This window comes from Athene cunicularia (genome assembly GCF_003259725.1).
Source record: "Athene cunicularia isolate RWA chromosome 3 unlocalized genomic scaffold, athCun1 chr3_part1, whole genome shotgun sequence".
In the NCBI taxonomy this organism is placed as follows: Eukaryota; Metazoa; Chordata; class Aves; order Strigiformes; family Strigidae; genus Athene; species Athene cunicularia.
Window position 1 is genome coordinate 71,365,498 of NW_020799097.1, and position 18,870 is coordinate 71,384,367.

The 18,870-nt window shown below is 40.3% G+C and overlaps 1 protein-coding gene across 3 annotated transcripts in view; it reads right to left on the bottom strand.

Moving 5' to 3' along the window:
• SASH1 (SAM and SH3 domain containing 1) overlaps positions 1–18,870 on the bottom strand; it is a 120,218-nt gene that overhangs the window by 43,931 nt on the left and 57,417 nt on the right. For 2 of the 3 annotated variants that reach the window (XM_026845471.1, XM_026845466.1), the window contains exons 5-8: positions 8,893–8,933; positions 7,299–7,385; positions 5,884–5,996; positions 4,076–4,177 (exon numbers count right to left, since the gene is read on the bottom strand). In XM_026845471.1, coding sequence (XP_026701272.1) covers positions 4,076–4,177; positions 5,884–5,996; positions 7,299–7,385; positions 8,893–8,933 — 343 coding nt within the window. The remainder of the gene's footprint in view (positions 1–4,075; positions 4,178–5,883; positions 5,997–7,298; positions 7,386–8,892; positions 8,934–18,870) is intronic. The other variant, XM_026845467.1, reaches the window with a different exon arrangement.

Consider the following 18,870-nt stretch of genomic DNA (forward strand, 5'->3'; position numbering starts at 1 on the left):
CATCATGGCAGGGTAGGGCAGGGAGGGCACTGCAGGCTTCCCACTGCCCACCTGAGGGCCATACTGTTGGAGGGAGATGCTGTGCTTGTTCTCCCCGCTCATAAATTTTATGGCCTCTCTCCTGAGGCTGCTAAGGCCTCTTGTGGCAGGTGGGGAGGTCTCTGGGGAGCACAGCACAGCTCACTGCAGCACCCTTCAAACGAAGGCCAGCTATGCTACCTGTAAACTTGCGTTGTGAGCTCTGGATGGCTGATCATTATCTGCTGACCAAAACTGAAACACAGAAGCCTGATGAGACCAACAAAACAGTTCAGTCCAGACCTAATTACAATTTCATTTAGCTTCCATGTACTGAAATGGGTCAGCGAAGTTTATTAGTGGTTTGAAATGTTTCAGTGGCAACACATGTATGATACACACTTCTGTCACAATCTACCTCCTGCTTCTCTTGTTTCCCTCACTCCCACATTGAACATGGCGACTGGTATCAATTAACAGTCTTTCAGCAGAGGACACGTGAAAGGATTTATGGTCATTTCTCCTAATGCTGGTCCTCCAAACTGGTCTGGAGCCGTACCAGCAGGGCTCTATGGACGAAGCAGCCCTATTCCAGATGAACTAAGAATTTCAGTGCCCAGAAGTGATCAAATGAGCTTCTATCTTTAAGAAGCATAAAAGGCACCTCAGTGTAAAGCAAGAATGTGATATAATTTTGAAGTACTCTCTTTCCCTGGATTTTCTGACTCCTGAGGACAAATGGGTCCTTATCTAATATCCAGAAAGGGATCCATTTGTAATCTGCACCTGCTTTACATCCCAACTCTTGGCACAAGGCAATGAAAGCTTGTCTAGCATTACTGTGAGCAGTCTTCATTCCAACAGAGACAGAACAAATATTCAGAAATAAATTTGTTAAAAAATGATGAGGCATTTTAGACTTTAGATATAACTGACTAAAAAGAAAAACAGTTTCAATTGGATTCCCACATTAGCAAATAAATAACACGCATACTTTGCTGTGAGACAGAAGGACCACAGTAGCAAGACTGAAAGCTACAAACTGCTCTCAAGTGGCAGAGAACCAAGTCACCTACTGACTTGGCAAGGCCTTGGTTTGTTTGTTTCTTAAGAGCCAACAAACAGGACATAAAATTAACAGCACAGCAATGACATCAGGCTGCCTCCCTTCGGATGCTGAGATGATGACCCTTCAACCCTTCAATCCTTTGCGGTTTGTCCTTAGGATTTAGTTTTGTCATGGTACAAAATGCAAGTTTCCGTTTCCTGGTACAGTTCTTTAAAAGAGGAGGAGCTGGGAAAAAGAATCCTTAAATCAATCTTTAAAATGAGTTAAGGATCAACACCAGTGATGTTAGTCATAAACACAATAGCTATACAAGTTCTTTGTGGTTTTTTTTTTGTTTAAGTGGGTTTTTTTTCCCCTGAAAACAACAACTACTAATGATATTTGCCCCTTAGATGTTGTTTTATAGGTGGCTGTTGTTATGCTGTGGGCAGACCTGACTTGAAAGCAATGGAGTACTTAAACATTTGGAACACTCCAGACATTCTGTTTTCATTTTTTAGATTCTCCGATTGCTTAGATTCTACTCGATCTCCCGTGCCCTGAAACATAGACCTTGGACAAAGCTAGACCAAGATTCTCCACAAAAACCTAGTGACCTATTCTCTCAAGTCCTCCTAACTACCAGCAGGTGTCTCTGCCTGTGAAGATAAATGTAAAGGGGGAAAAAAAAAGCTATTATACTAGTGTCCTGATAGCTCTTAAATCCCCACGGTTACCAAACAAATGTATAGCAAGTAAGCTAAAAATTATTTTTTTCCTAAATTCCCTCGATCTGCAATTATCTTGCAATTTGCTTTTATCATTTGTGTGTACAAAACGTTTACAAAATGATCAAATATGATCACAATGTTCCATTAAAAACTGCCTAGTAACAATGTGGCCATGAGACTGAAAAAAAAAAAAAGAAATGCGAGAAATGCCAACAGAATCAGAAGAGTCACTGTCCGAGGAGTTTTAATTCAAACCAGAAAGTTCAATTTCAGTGACTCATATTTTCAATTACTTACTGAGGTTAGAAAGCAGTGGGCTATCTAACAGAATATTTTTAATATATGGAAAAATATCTTTGCTTCACGGCCTCTATAAAATGAGTGGGGTAGTTCTGAGATTCCAAATTTGCAGAGTACAAATCACACAAATGGCACTGAAAGTTAAACCATTTGGCAAAGAAAGGGCTTGAAAATGGAATCATCTTTGCATGTCTCAAAAGCTGGTCATTTCAGACTAACAGAGATGTCCTTTGACAAAACAATCTGAGTGAACGCACACCTTATCTCCAGACATATCTGATACTTTGCACTGCTTGTTTTCCCTCTTGCACATCAATTATAGCCCAAAGTCTTTCACCCCAGCTAACCCTAGTTTCTTTCTTGTCCACAAAAAGAGAAGTCAAGCTGGGTTTTGTTCCAACATGAAGTTTCTTTTCTGCAGATGATCTGCTTTTCCCTTGAAGGCAAGCAGTTTCACAACTTCTGTTAAATGTAACAGGACAAAAATTAGGAGCAAGGGCAAAAAAATCTTAATGATGGAATAGAGATCCCTCATTGAAGTTAGCAGGAAGATGGTTCAAATCCTACCAGAATAGCAGAGAGAGGTAACAGAGCTCTTGTCTCAAATTGCAGAGATGGCTTAGGAAAACATTTTTAGAGAAAAGGTGCCAAGTTGTTCTATTAGGGAGGAAATACTGAGTCATGTTCGGTCCTCAGAGATACACACAAATTTTGTTAACTTCAACACAAGTGTAAACCACTATCAGAAGACTTAACAGAGAAACTGAGTATCCTTCTGAGATTTGACCACAGTAAATGAGAGTTTTGAGGCATTTATGCTATAGGCACCTTAGCCAAAGGCCTTAAGAAAGGAAAGTTCAGGCTATAAATATTAATAAGGAAAAGATCAAGACATTTTTCAGCCAGCTAAACAATCAGGATCCTTTCTTCTTTATTCTTTGCACATTTCTGATATATCAGAACAGAGTATAAGGCAACATCACTACCCCTCTGCTCCTATCTAACTAAAGATAGGCTTTTTTTTTTTTTTTAATATAAACAAGAAAATCTTCTCTACCTCAAACTATTTTAAACATCTCATAAAATGACATAGCATTCCTCTTTTCATTTAGGGATGAGAATCTAACTGTCTGCTGCAGTTAGCGGGAAATTCCATCAACAATAAAATAAATAAATCAATCAATGGTCTCAAAAGCATATGATTCAATTATATGGGTAACAAAGAGCTTGGATTTGACAGTCAAATGTGTTCTTCTCTAAGATTTATCTGTGAACTTTCAATTAGAGAAATGAAGTGGAATAAAATACTCAGTGAAAATGAAGATATTTGGAAGGAAACATTAATTGATTCAGTATGGCATGACACAAAGACTATCTGGTGCCCATAAAAACAACAGAAGCTACACAGTTCAGAAGTAAAAATGAGGGAGGAAAGCTGCCTTACTGCTTATGGGTCTGGCAAAAGCTGCAAAGTATCTGGGCTGAGAGTTATCAAATGCAGAGAGAGAACTGTCTGAAAGCAGCAGCCAACTAGGACTTAGCCAGACTCTCATCTAGAATCCATCAACAAGGACTAAGAAGGCCTGAGAAACTATTCCTCAGTTACTGTGAATCAGGAAAGTGAAACAGTTCCCTCTAAGCAACCTCAAAAATCTTTCCTGTGCATTTTGGAACGTGGGCATTTTTGCCTAGGATCACTTGTACTTCAAAAGTTCAGTGACAAAGGGCCATATTTAAAAAAAAAAGAAAGAAAAGAGAGATTATACAATAAGCCTGTTAACGTCTACAACAACAGACCTTGCAGATTTAAAATCCATGTTAAAGATTTTTTGCAGACACAACATAGTGTCACAAGGTCAAATGACACATTTTCTATGAAGGAAATCACCAGGTAAATCAGGATATTTCTGTACTGCAGTAAAATAATTTAAATATTAAATGATACCAGGGAGCTATTATCAGAATGACAGGTACTTACATTACAATTGGAAGACCCATCAAATGTTGAGTAAGAACCATCAGCCCATTCTGTAGCATCTACAGTGCTTGATTGCCTGTGCTGGGCTTCATACTCTTTCAGCTGAAATTTGAAAAGACAGAGAGAACATTTCCCAGTGAGAAGAAGCTATCAGTCTTCATTAAAATGGCAAGAGTAAATGTCCTTTCAGGTTTTTTTCCCCACCCATATGACTATGGAATGGGGAAAATCAGAACTTTTGCACTGCATGTCTCACTTGTTCAAAATAATTAGTTTTAGAATCAGAAGTTTTAATGATGAGATTTTTTTTTTTAAGGAAGTGATCTCTAAATACTGAATTTTGATGAACTGTCATTGGTAAAATATAAATTACACATCCTCACCTCAGAGGCACAGTTTACAGCTGACAGACTGAATCACAATAGCCTGCCAATTTCTTTGATAAAGAAAATGATCTGCAGTAAAGACTAGGAACCATCTTTTATAATTTTAAAGCAAAGGACCATCTTTCCTGTTTTCCAATAAAAGGCTTAAGACATAAAACCAATCCTACTTGAGTAAAACTGTTGAGAGGACCATCAAGAACTGATGATACTTCAAAAAAAAAAAAAGTTGCTGCTAGTAGCTCAGACTAGCCTCACTAGAGGCAAACGGTACCAGTACATATACAAACCATACAGATGCGGTACAACCCCCTCCCCCCAAATTTTTTAACAGCAGAGAAGTAAAAGAATTCCCAATATTGCCACCCAGTAATTTTAGAATTTTGCTTTTCTTTTCATGATGTGATTTTCAGCAAAGCAGTATTTCCTTCAGACAATAACATAACTTTATATTCTAGGATAATCTATTTCAAGGTGTAGTATATCAGTATAGAAATTTATCTGAGTGCCAATTCATGATGTAAATCATGTTGTCTGCAACTCAAATGGAACTCATACAGAATATCCTGTGTTCCATCACAGTATTTTGCACAAGGGCACAAAATCAAAAGTGGTGTGGAAACTTCAACACTGACCTGTTGGCTCCTGAGCAATTAAAATCTTAGTCCTATTGCTGCACAAATACAATACCTTACAGCTATTCTTCTTGTGCTTTATTAACATTCAGATTTTGTAAGGAAATACTTGTGACAGCCACTGTACTTATTAAAAAATACATCTTCATTGATTTTAATGCCAAATATCAAAAAGAGCTGAACATGACTTCTCAAAGGCTATTAAAACAAAACATCACCTTTTTAGCTAAGAAACAAGCAGAAAAAAATTTTAGCTCAAATGTTAGTATTTTTTAAAGTTTTGATTGCTGAAAATTGAAGATTTCAATCAAACTGCCCTTCAGCCATTAGCAGCATGAAAGTAATAATACATGTGTTCTGAAACAACTAAGACAAGCTCAGCAAAACTTGAAGCATTCCATTTAGTACTTACACGTATGAATATATATAACAAATAAGGGCTAGTATAGGTGAGATTCCTCTCCCTTATTTTAGATTGCTGCCACAAAAATGTCTACACTTGAGATTTTCTCTGATTAGCACCCTTTATTGCTACTGGAGAGAAGTAAATGCTTTGAGGACTTGATTAATTTACCATACACTGGACATCTTTCTTGGTTGAGCTAAATCACACTTTTCCCCATAAACAAAGGAATTGCCATCTCATTTATGCTACCTAGTGCAATGTGACAAACAGGCCAGCTTTCTCCCCCTTCACCTGCATTTTCTAAGCAAAAGAAAACTCCAAATTGGTATATCCTATATCCTAAAACACGTTTTTCAAGGAAACTAAAGTATGTATATATCATACCCTAGCAAGTGCTTCCTCAATGGTGATCATCTTCTCTTTGACCATCATCATTAGCTGGATCCGTTCCTCATCACTCATTGTGATCTCACTGGCCACATACCCTACATCCTCTCCTGTGGGAAAACGCACAGAGATAAGCACATGTCATGCACAAAGTAGGGTACAGTGAAACTGGATTTTACCCAGTGCTCAGAAATCTGGTTGCCACAAGGGATCTGGTGGCTAAAAAGTGACCCTCCCCAGAGCAGGCTCACAGTATGGTTTCAAAGGACTGAATGATTTGGAAGTAACTGAGCAAGAAAAGGAAGTAAATTAGGGCTAGAAAATTAAAGTGACTTGGACACTGAAAGCAAGAATGCATGACAAGGAGAAATAAAAAGTGACTGTCATCACATAGTTATTGACTCTGAAAGACAAGAATCAAAAGAGAAAGTGCTGATGGTAGAAAAGTCCTGCACTCAGCCCTGTGGAAGCTGTCAAAGTGGAAGCCTTTTCAGGAACGGTGTGCTGGGACCTTGCAGCTCTTTACTGAGGACTGGCCACATCCCCCAAAATATCCAGGCTAGCTAATTGGCCACTAAGTTGGCACACAGTAATGGATGTATTTGGGCTCTCAACTCCAGGACCTCTCCATTTAGTATGTACTTGGCATGTTAGCATGGACAATTAGAACTTGCCTTGAGAGCCAGCAAGGACCTACGCTTAACTGAGAGTGTAATTGTGCCCCTTTTTGACCTCCAAAGTGGGCTCCTGTCATCTTTCACAATCCATCTGAACACTGATATGCTGACATGGAGGAGCATCTGTTTGCAACACAAGGATCTAACAGCTACACATGAGGAAACAGAAATTTTCTCTGTGAAGAGAAACACTTAAAGCCATGCACAGCTGCATCTTTTGGAGACAAACTAGAGAAAGACACCTGACAGTTTAATTGGAACCGATCCTACATTTGCACTAGCCACCAGATGCACTTTTACTACTCCTTGTGGTGTCTTCTCCTACAGTGAGAGGCCGGATTCAAGCCTAAAGCAAACAGGTCAAAGTAACCAAATGTCAAAGAAAGGAGAAACATATTTCTGATTAAAACAGAGAGGCATTTCTCTCATCAAGTCAGGATCAGAAAAAAAATGAATGTATCTTGTTCATTTATAGATATATATATATTTATCGATCGCATCACTTTGTGCGTGTGCCATCACTGACAATGAGGACCAAAGGCATCCCAGCCTCATGTCTGTAGTCTCACAGAATATGACTTCTTCCTGAGCCCTGTCATCATGAACCAAACCTGCAATGCTTCCAGATCCACAGATCCCAAACTGCCACACTGTTGTAAATTAATTTTACTCCTTTGTGAATCTGGCACCTGTTATTTTATATAGATATGTTGTGAGTCATTAAAAAAGATTTACCTTTTGAAGTCTGCCTCATTAGTCCTTTCTGGTTCTTTCGGAAATTCTGCCAAAAAAACTTATTTTTCTTTTTCCAGTCTGCTTTCCCTAAAAGGAAAGTGGGGAGGGAGGATGAGGGGAAAGGGAACAACAATTTCAGAAAGAAACAGTAGTTAGTAAAGGCTAGAGAAGCTTTCAAGCACTGACTTGTATTTTCTAAGTAAAAAAAAAAAATCTTAAATTTTCATTTTTTCTTGATTTATTCGGTACTAGAACTATGCTGATGTAGCTATTTCAGGGAAATGCACATTCTTTTATAATTGCCAATGTTATAGAGGACTGAGATAAGCCAGTAACTTACATATCTTGAATTATAAACATAAAATATTTTACATTCATTTTGATATCTCTTGAGTTGTTAATGTCAAGTTTGGAAGTGTTATTGAAGTATTCTGTTGGTTTAGTCTCTTTAACGGAACCACAATTATGCAGCCTAAGCCACAACTCAGATAAGTGATTTTCTAGTATGTGTGTGCATATCTATACAGAAAAGAAATACTTTACATAAATACACACGCATATATGCACACACACATTCTGCTATGTGGCATGAGAAATTTTACGAGACCATCAACTACATATGACTCTTGCTCTCTGTATGCCTGGACTGTCGGTCTCCATGTCCATTAATATCAGATCTGCATATGGCTTCATGATGGAAAAGTAAATTATTTATTCTATAAAAGAAATGGGATCTGACTCAAGGTAGGGCATATAACTGTGTTCTGTTGAATTAACCAGGGCACATGCTATAAAGTTTATGCCACCTGCAAGAGAACATACTGTGCCTGATCTGGCATAAATGCTACTGATACAGAGCTACTTCATCCCTGTGCTATTGAAAAATTCAAAGGAACACAGTTTACACTGTGCCACAGAGTTTCAACATGTGACTATAGTAGTTTGGATTTTGCCCTGGAATACCTAGATCTGGGTTTACTGACTCTCTGAAATACAGATTAAGTTTAGACTGTGTGGAAACATCCCTAGAAAAACATTAAATAGAAGCAAACAAAAAAATCTCCCAGTTTTCATTTTCCTCTCCAATGAGCAAAATAAAATTCGTTCCACATTGTATCAGCTCAACTACTAAGTTAGGATAGCAATATGAACTAATTATTGTAAGTTTTAAAAAGTGAAAGACAATGGAAAACAAATACATATGTAAGAATGCAAAATATTTCCGAAATAAAGAGACTCTGGCGTTACATGAATAAAAATAACAAAAAAAGCCGTTATTCACTGATGGTGGTAACTTTCAGAATACAAATGGATAGGCTAGCAGTGACCTAACATGCAGACATTTGAAATTCAATATAACAAGTCAAAAGATGCTTATTTATCACATGACAACGCTGGTTAGGCAGTCTCAGTGAGCCCTGAGACACCCAGCATCTAACTTGGAGCAGCTGAGACTTGCCCTTCCCACACACATAAATGCTGCTGACTTCTGACAGAATTGTGTTTACTCAGCTCTTCATATCCCAGCACAGGCAAAACTCAAAACCTGTTTAAGAATTCTATGAGAGTATCAAATAAAATGAAATATACTGACCTACAGAGCCTTCTTCTGAACTTGATTTATGAATGGAGAGCCTAGGACAAAAGAGAGAAATGGACTTATTGATGCAGGCTTCTCACATTTCACGGGAGCTGTCTGATTACAGTAAATTATAGTTTCCAAACAATATATCATGAGCTGTTTTCTCTTCTCTTTTCTTCCCAACACAGCAAGTTGAAAACAAAAACTGAACCCACTGGTCTGACCACAGTAACCGAGTTCCTCTCTTAAACATGCCTTTTGTGACCATCATAGAAAAATATATACTGACAGCAACCTATGGTTAAAGGCAAAGGAGTCTAGGGATCCCTCAGAAAAATACCTTTTCACGTACTTTCCTCCTTTCCATTTATAAAACAGTAATTTGGCTACCTCAGAAACTGCACTAGGATGCTGTATTTTTTTAACTGTATAACAGTTTTCAGCCTATTTCATTTTTATCTGAAAATGCTTTATAAATATGCAGCCAATAAACTTTCAGAAGCCACTGTGTGGAAGAGAGGAGTAGAGATTTAAAGACAAGGTAAAGAAAGCTTGTCCAGACTCTGTGAAATGCGACCACAGATGACTGGAGACTACAGAGTCTTTCTCCCGCATCCCTTCTGTGTGCTTTCCCACCATTGTATACTTTCTTCCTCAAAAGCTAGCTGGAGAGACTTATTTTAATGGAACATGGACTTTACAAACAACCCACTAAAATAGTAAGTAAATCTTTTGTTCTCAATCTTTATGTTCATTGAACCAATTTTCCATAATGGATTCCAACTCATTGCCAACGGTTCATTGTGGGATCTCTGATGAGACAACATCACCCTACTTCATTGCCTTTTTTTTCTGTCTGTATAAATGGGGTTAATAGAAACTACCAAATCTTGTAGTGTTCTTTGAAGCCTTCCTATGGGAATCGCTATTTAACCACGCTGCACCAAGACAGTGAAATGACTTCTGCCAGCCTCAATGGCTTTGCTGGAGGCTCCAAGTGCAAAGCATTACTGCAGAGTCCTTGCCGAGAGCTCGGCCCCACGACGTGACAATGTCCTATTGTGCAGTGGCTGTACTACAGCCATGTAGAATGGAAACATGTGTACCCTAGCATACCAAGAAGACCTCAAGCTAAATCGTTCTCTGAATGAGGCCGTATAATAATACACGTATGCTATACTCTTGTTGCTGTCCACAGTGTTTGCGCAGGCTCCTTGCATTTTCTGAAACCCCCAGAAGAGGGCAATGAAGAGTTTTTGATCGATGCAGTAAACCACTTGAAAGAAAATTTTGGTTCAAACCAGTTCAGGGTTTAGAAGATGTAAGCAATTACTGGCCAACGTTTTGTAAGCATGAAAAACATGCTCATCAATTTGTGAAGACATCATTAAAGGGGAAATGAGACAGTATGAAGTTTCAGTTTGATTTAGTAATTCATCTAGACAGGGAGGGTTTGGCACAGCAAAGCTCTGAAATGTAACCTACTTCAACCTCAGACCGATTAGAAATTTAATACACCACAAACTGCAAACTAACTGAAGCAACCAAATTTCAGATTTGTAGTGCACCAGGTGGACTGAGACACTTAGCATTTTCCTTGCTGATAGTTTACCCTTGAAGGGGAAAAGTTAATGATATAGCTGATATGCCACTAAATGCTTAGTTTTTAAGAAGCCTAAATAACAAATTCAGGAGCAAAAGACAATCCCATACTTTCTGGGTAAAAACTCCAGAAAAGCCAATGTCAAAAATGAAAGACTTTCAAAAGGCCAGGATTTCATCCAGACACTTAAAAGTCAAGTTTTCAGTGATTATTTTTCTAAATAAAGATAAATCAGATAAAAAGTATGTGGATTTCTACATGAAGACAACTGAGTAAAAAGAGAGCTAAATTCTGTTGGAACTGACAGAATTAATTCACTACATATTTTGCACCTGAGCACAGACCTCACCCATCAAGCAGCTGCTTTATTTATCTGAAATGAATTTAGTATCCACAAAATGCACCAAATCACTGTCCTTAGAAAATGAAATCTGTTGATCATCAGAACTCTGGCTCACTAGTGAATTCAGCCACGAAGTGTGGAGGCAGTCTCTTGTGCTCTTCAGCCTCCAAATCCATTTTAATCCTTTTCTTCTCTTGTGCAGTTGCCAACAACGATGCAAGTAAGTAGCAGGTGTAGCGGCAGTGTTTGTGATGTGGACATCTGTTCGCTGGGAATTAGCCTGAGGCCACCAGCTTGTCACACGCTGCCCTCCAAAGAAGGGGAAGAACAGTAGGAGAAAACTTCTGACAGGCCTGAGCTAGAGGGTGTGAGGAGAAGAGCAGTATCCACAGCAAGTGGACCACCTTCTCATTTGTAACTGATTTAAGAACTATGCCGAGTTTCATCAGAGGATGCAAATTCCAATTATCTTTTCATGCATTCCCTAAAGAGGAAATCTTCCATGCCTGGGCTGACCTTGAAAATGCTAACAGCTGGTCTGAAGAGATGGAAATGCTGACAAAACGTACCACGCAGAGCCTGATAAGGCACTTGCTTTTTAGTCCCACCAGACAACTCTGACGCTTAAAAATCCTCAGTGAAATCAATCAAGTGCTTTACTTCCTAGATGTCTGGTGAAAAATTCCAGAGTACCTTGGAGTTGCTGTATGTTTGACTTGCCAATTACGCTCCCTTACTTGGTTAAATCTGCAGCTCCTCTGTGAACGTGCACTGAAAGTGATTTGTGTGCTTCCATTCATAGACTGATAACTTGTACTGAAAGTTAATGATGCAGTGACACTTGGCAGAAGTTTCAGCATTGCGTGTCTGAAAGGGAGCCAAATGCCATTACTCCACTGTGGAGGCCTTAATTTTTGTTGTGGTCTGATGTACAACTTCATTAGTGAGCTTCCATATGAAATGTACTCTGTCACAGCATATAACAGAAGAAAACTATCGGTATATGTTCAAACAAGAAGGAAGAAAAAAAGATTTATGGCCAGAGGGAAGGAGCACTTTCTTATCAACCCATAATCTCTGGAAGCGGACTGCAGGAGGAGTCAAAACTTTAATCCATTAATGTCACAAATTCAAAACCATCTCTAGGCCAATACTTCAAGCCCCTTGGAGCCAAACTGCTGAAATAAACAAATGAGCAGTTAAAAAAAAAAAAAAAAAGCACAATAGATAATCTAAAAATGGAGCTACCTTGGGGAGTAACCAAATATTATTGTCTTAGAGAGATGCTGGGTTTCATTGAAGTTTAGTAAATTAAATCAGACCAATCAGTGGTCAGTGACACAAAATTAAGTAGCAACAGCCATACGGAAGAACCCGGACCAGGAACTAGCTGATTAGAAAGGCTGGTTTAACAGAAATTAGTTTACATTTAATGCTAAAATGTGCAAGTATGCAAACAGGACTGACACAAAAGTTTGTCTTTCAAATGCTGGAGGTTTGCAAATGACAGAGTACTTAGGGATGCCAGCTGAAGAAGAATGACTGAGAAAAAAAACCCAACACGTTAATCCCAAAAGGCATAAGGATGGGAAAATCCAATGGCAGTACAAAGAATGAATATATATGGGAATAGCTGTACAACCGTCATTACTCATGCTCAAGAAAGATGAATTCAGACCAGAAGCTGTAAAGAAAAAAGCTGTCAAAATAGTCAGGGAACCGGACAGCTTATCTTACAAGACAAAGCTAGAAAAGTTTTGCCTGTTCAGTCTGTCAAAATTGAAAGCTGCAAGAAGATTAATTTACCGTCCATTAATAAGTCAGGCACAGGAACAAGTAGGCATAAGTTGGAAAGAAATGAGAAAAGAGGAGTTAACATTTCCTAACTATTTGGACAAAATTCCAACAGTAGGTAGAGAAAGGGAGGGCAGCTTTAAAAACTAACTGCCTGCTTTTAAGATGCTTGAAAGATAGAGAACAGGCCAGACGTCTTTGACAACAAAGATCTGGACATGACAACCACCTCTGGAGGGCACTTCTGGTTCCTTTTGCAGCCTGTGGCTTTTGTATGAACAATGGCAAAGCCAGGCATCAAAACAGTCTTTGAATCTATCTTTCCATAAAAGTGCTGTGCTGGGAATGAGCCTTGCTATACCTAAGACAACCCTCCCTTTTATAAATTAACCCTTGAATCCTGGAAGTAGGCTCCAAAACTTGGAGCCCAAGGAAGAACCAATGCATGCATTTGCATCACAAGCCAAGACCATATCTGATTATTAAGACCGGTTTTAACTAGGCTGCACCGAGCTACTAGGCTACAGCTTTCCCTGTTAACTCTGGACTGATTCTGATCTCAAACATAAAAATCCTGGGGCTTATCTCGCATACAGAGTGGTTGATTTTACAAGAGACACAGTGATACTTGCCCTGAGATGTGAATGTGCTGGTACACCACAGTACTGGAAAAGGAAACAAATGACACGATGTGCTGCTTTCATGAATGCGCCTGTTGATTTTTGAAAGCTCATCATTCTTGAAACAGAACATAGGAACTGAGAATAACAGGATTTCTGATGGGTTTTTGTTTCAACACTAAGTATTTTAAATGCAGATGTGCTTTAACACATGGCTGCATCTCATTTATGAGCCATAAAATCCACAGGTGCATGCACCATCTGATACTGAAACCACTACTGTTATGATCTTCAATAAACTGATAGTGGCCCTCTTATTCCTTCCCAATCACTATTTATAGCCCATTGAGGAAAACGCTTTGAATGGGATTTTCAATCTACAAATATTATGCACATTCATAGCAGTGAATAAACCGAGGCAAAAGCCCGCTCTGGCTCTGCTGCAAAGCCATTTGGTTATCCGCGTGCATTAGAAATGGCCCAGTCACATAATTAGTATGAAAAACTGACAGACTTGTAACTGCTCCTGACTGAATACAAGATAATTTATCTAACCGGAGCTGGCACAGGAAAGAAAACACGCCTTTGGTATTTTTATCAAATTTGCATGAACCTGAAGAGAAAGCAGGCTTGCGAGGTTCTGACCTTGCTGGCACCAGTGTGAGAAAGGGATGGAAAGCAAAGACGTTTCATTCAATTATCTTCTCATTAGGTTTCCATAGCAATGGCTCTTTAAGCAGGTCAAAACTTTCTCAGTGGAAACAAACACTGAGCTGCTTGTGGGCCCTGCATGTGTATGTATTTTTTCTACCATCACCAGCATGGGAGTTACCACACTGGTCCCATGGGCTCAGACCGGTGACTGGCAGCAGGCAGATGGGGCTACGTCATGTATTTAATAACTGACTGGTTGGTCCCAGCCAGGAGGCAGATAATTGCCAGCTAAAAACCTCTTCGACAGCAAAGAGCAGTGCCCAACGTCCTGAGCGCGACGCACCCCTGTTCTGCGTGCGCTGCCTGCTACGTGCCCTGTCAACTGGCTGTGATGAGTCGGGCTTCCTTGTGAAAGGCGCCCTTCATGCTTCCTCAAAATTACTAGGCTTGAAATCTTCTTCCAGCTGCTCAAAGGCACACTGGTTTCCCTCCTCACGTGTCCCAGGCAGCGTTTGGCTGGCCTCACACTCCCATTGTGTGGGTTATTGTGGGAGTTTCCTGCCCTACTTCTCTCGAGGAGGCTGTTTAAAGGCAGCATGAATAATTTGGCTTTGACTAAATCAGGCGTCAAACAAGTGAAAACAGGGCCGTACACATTCACTGATTCTTTTCGATTCCTTCAAGCCCGGGGTATAAAAAAACCACATCTTAAATGCAGACATCTCAAGTACAGTAAGCTCTTACTTCTTTTTCTTCCAGTATTTCTTTCCATTTTTAAACTACACAAAAGGAACAATTTATTCTGTTAGTAATTAAGTGCAGCCTTTAGCATCCTTGGTTTAGGGGATTTGTTTGTTTTCTGCTTTGTTCTTCTCAGTTTCTGCCTTCTCTCTGCCTCACGTGCCCTGTCAGACTGGCGGCTCCTGTTTCTTTGCAGATGAGCTTTCAAATACCTGTCAAAGTTAATTTGGGCACCTTGAGAAGCTGCCAGAATCAAATGTGATAAAATGTAAGCCCCCCCTATCCATGACCTGGAGGGACGATTTAATAACCTCCTGCATTCAAAGCTTGCCCTGAAGTTTGGATGCTGGAGAGGAAGAGGATTAGGAAATCTAGTGTTAAAAACTACTGGCAAAGGCCAGTAGTCTATCAAAGGGAGTAGAATTGAGGCTTGCATGAACCCTTTTGCAAAAATGAAAGCTCTTTTTAAAGAGACTGCTGCCTTCACTGAAAATCACTGTGGGAGATGGGAACACCGAACTGCAGGCACTCTCCCAGCCTTAGGCCGATTTCAAGTGCAAGTTTATACCACAGGACAGTGACTAGTTTTACCACTGCACATCCACTGCAGAAAATCCTTAGAAACAGATTCAGTCAATAGTCTCTCCAGCAGAGACAACAGCACGCAGATAGCAGCCACTTGTGTTGTGGCCTCACTGGCTGCCTGCTAACAACCTCAGAGATAGCTTTAAGGCCTGAGCAGCCTACAGCTCTGCCTCTGACAATCGCGACAAGCCATCAGAGATCTGGCCAAACTGTATGAACTCAACATGTGAGGGCCAACATTTAAGATGTATGTCCTGCATGCCCAGAGAGGATGACAAAGACATTCACTCAGGAGCAGCTGAAGCAGGGAGTTGAGGGCACAGCTGCCAGAGGCACAGCAGCTCCCCATGCCGAGGGAATGCAAAGCCCTTGAGCAATGCTGCCTTGTGCCGCCTGCACCCCACATGTGCAGGCTTTTCTCCAGCACCTTCTGCTTGAGAACTCTGTTTCTGCTCAGCTCTCTGCTCTGGCAGAGTCTGGGGTTTAGGTCCTAAGGATCAGAGGGTTGAGAATGCTTAAACTGTAGTGTGCTGCAGGCTGAACTGCAGTGCTTAATATGAAGGAGGACCATTTACTTGGTTAGGAGTGTGCTCAAGGGGTACAGTTCAAGAAACAGCAGGTGATTCATGTAGGCAGTGACAACTTGTAACACCCACTGCCACATGAAGGTGGTGGGAAAGCCTGTGAAACACAGATAGAGCCACAACTGTTACCTCATGCATTGTTTTTTGTCATTTTTTTTCTCTAGCAGCTGCAAAGAAAAAAAAAAAAAAAAGAGCATATAGGAGTGACTGTACCTCATCCTATCTCTATGCAGTAGTCAGGTCGCTCACCTCCTTCCTTCTCTTTCCTGGCAGTTCTCTAATACACTACATTTGAAACTTGCCCAGAGGCCACTGGAGCAAACAGCAACAGCAAACAGATCTATTTCCCAAGATGGAAAACACACAACTTCCCCTCTGTGACATCCCCAGTTCTAAAAACAGGATGAGAGTCAGGATGCAGAAGCCTGAGTGCAGGGGACTGGGTTTAACCTGGATTTCCTGGCAAACACGCAGAGCTCATCAGTCTGTCATGTAGTCTTGAATGCTCAAAAACGGGAACAGGCTAAAAGTTGGGATTACATTGTTTTAAATGATCTGTTTACAATTATGGGAAAACTCCGCTCAGTCCCCTGCCTGAGTAAACATCCTTGGGGTGTTGCCATCACTTGGCAATAATAGGGATTGTATATACAATATATTCCCAGATCAACATGGTATGGGGACAAAGAAGCAACAGTAACTGCTAAGAACACATTTACTGCATATTTGTTACATTGATGGTTCTAGCAAAAGCAAAAGTCTGTGTGTATGTAGAAGCACCTGCAGTTCTAGGGAGATTTTTGTTTAACAGCGATATTACTCATTTTAAAGATGCTCCTGCCACTTTGCTGAAGGTACACTGAGAATCTGCAGTTACAGTAGCACCACAACCGACAGCAAGACTGCAGTTTAAAAGACGGCAATTGTGGAAAGGGCAGAGGGAAATGAAATTTATTATTAAGAGAAGAAAGCTACAAACGTCTAATTTCATGCTTTGCATTATTTGCTGAATATTATGAGACTCGGAAGCCTGAACAACTGTTTCGATTTACAGAAGGAACTTCAGTATGGCCAAAAAATCAGAGCAATTGTGAGGCAAAGCTTGAACAAACATGACTTTGTTTTCTGTTGTTTACAGATAGCTTTCCAGGCCACATCAGTACCCTTGCTGTTATTCACATAAATCTCAAAGGCCTTTGCTACAGCGAAGAATTTTCTCTCTTTGTCAGAGTCAACTGAACGAAAACCATCTTTGGTAGGGCATTTAAAATGCACAGAGCAGGTTCCTATGTGCAGTCTTTTTTGTAGCTTCATCTATTCAACAGGAACAGTGCTGTCAGCAACAGAGGAAGGTAGTATTGCCCCAAATGCCTTTTGGAGAGACAATGACTTCAAGTGACAAGCAGCTCTGCCTTCAGGCTTGTTTAACCCCTTTTGCTTCCCTCCAGGCACTATGGCTGCTCTTCTGTGTCACAGCACATCACTCACTAGACAGATACTTGTTGAGCAACTTGCTGGACTGAGGGCACTGACTAATTTCACACTGGCTTTGAACAGACTGGGCATCAGGGTTAGTAAGACTCAAGGCAAGACTGAACATACACTGCTTGTCCACACTAACAGGATTTTTTCCTACCGTGGAGCACCAAGGGTAATCTGTTTTTAGTGCAGTGGACAGTGGAGCCTGTCAGGCGCTTTCTTCAGTTGAGCACCGCAGAAAAGGAAAACCAAACCAGGTTAAAACAAACACAGCTTCTTCCAGACTCGCTCAAAGCCTCTTTCTGTCTGGAATCTCTCAATTCTGGCAAATTAACAACCATCCAGGTGTGTTATTTTAAAACTTCAGACCTTGGTAGCATTAAGCTGCAGGGTGTGCAGGCAGCAGGGCCAAGCAGGGGAGCTACTGAGAGCAACCATGTTCCAGTCAGCCACTTGCCCTCTTCTCTATCCCAGCATGGGTTTTTCCTTGGAACCGCTTTTACTTTCTGAAGCAACCCGCTCAGAACACCAGACCACAAACAACTTGCCTCACCTCACACGGCAAAAATGTTTGTATTTTCAATATGTAGAAGTATGACTTTTCTTGGGTAAGCTTTTACTTGGGCTGTGGAAGAATACTCACAACAATAGATTTTTCAGCTCCTGAACCAAATGGCTATTCTGGGACAAATCTTTCCTTTTGACTGATCCAATCTCTTTGTGAATATGAGAAACCAATGCACATCTGCACTGAGTTTCAGGTTTGGCAAACTGGAGTCTTCTCACAATAAAAGAAGTTTTGTAAAAGGTTTACTGAAGATATTTCCTGCAGCATGAGGGGGCCACAAAAGCAGTGCCTCCAAAGGGACAAGTTTTCCTGTCTTCTAGCATGCCCACACAGCAAATTCAGATGAAAGCCATAAACTAAACATTGAACCCAAAAAACCCCTCTAGGGCCAACATGTTGTCCTCCCCTAAGAAACATTAAATTCAGCATCTTAGTAGCAAGTACAGATGTATTAAATGGACTCGAAGAGGTCATTTTTCTGCAGATCAATTTTATTAACTCTGCCTCCCTGGAAGAGGTGTTCCCATGACAATTCAGCTCTCCAAGCTAGAGGCATGAAACAAGCATTGATGTGGCAGGCTGTCACCAATAGGCACAGGCCCGTATAATTTTGGTTTTGAATAATTTGTATGGTATTGAGTAGACATAATTTATTATTTTCAACACCTTGCCCAATTAGCATGCATCATGTTGCCTTGTTTCTTATTGCACAAATATTTGATACAACCTGCCCTGCACCAGTTTCATATACCTGATCAGGTTAATCGTGTACACCCTTCAACTGACAGACAAATCCTCACACAGGACACTTCCATTCTTGAAAGGTCCACAAAAATCACAGGTTCCTTACACCTGACCTAAGATAACAAGGTTCATTTCCTTTTAGTGAAGTAAATGGGCTCTCTCAGAATAGCGTCACTCAGATGTTTCTGAAGATACTGTCTTCTCACTCAGTTATTTGTGGTACAACACCTACACAGAGACACAATTTAGGAAGCTGGCTAGAACTTGCAAGAGGA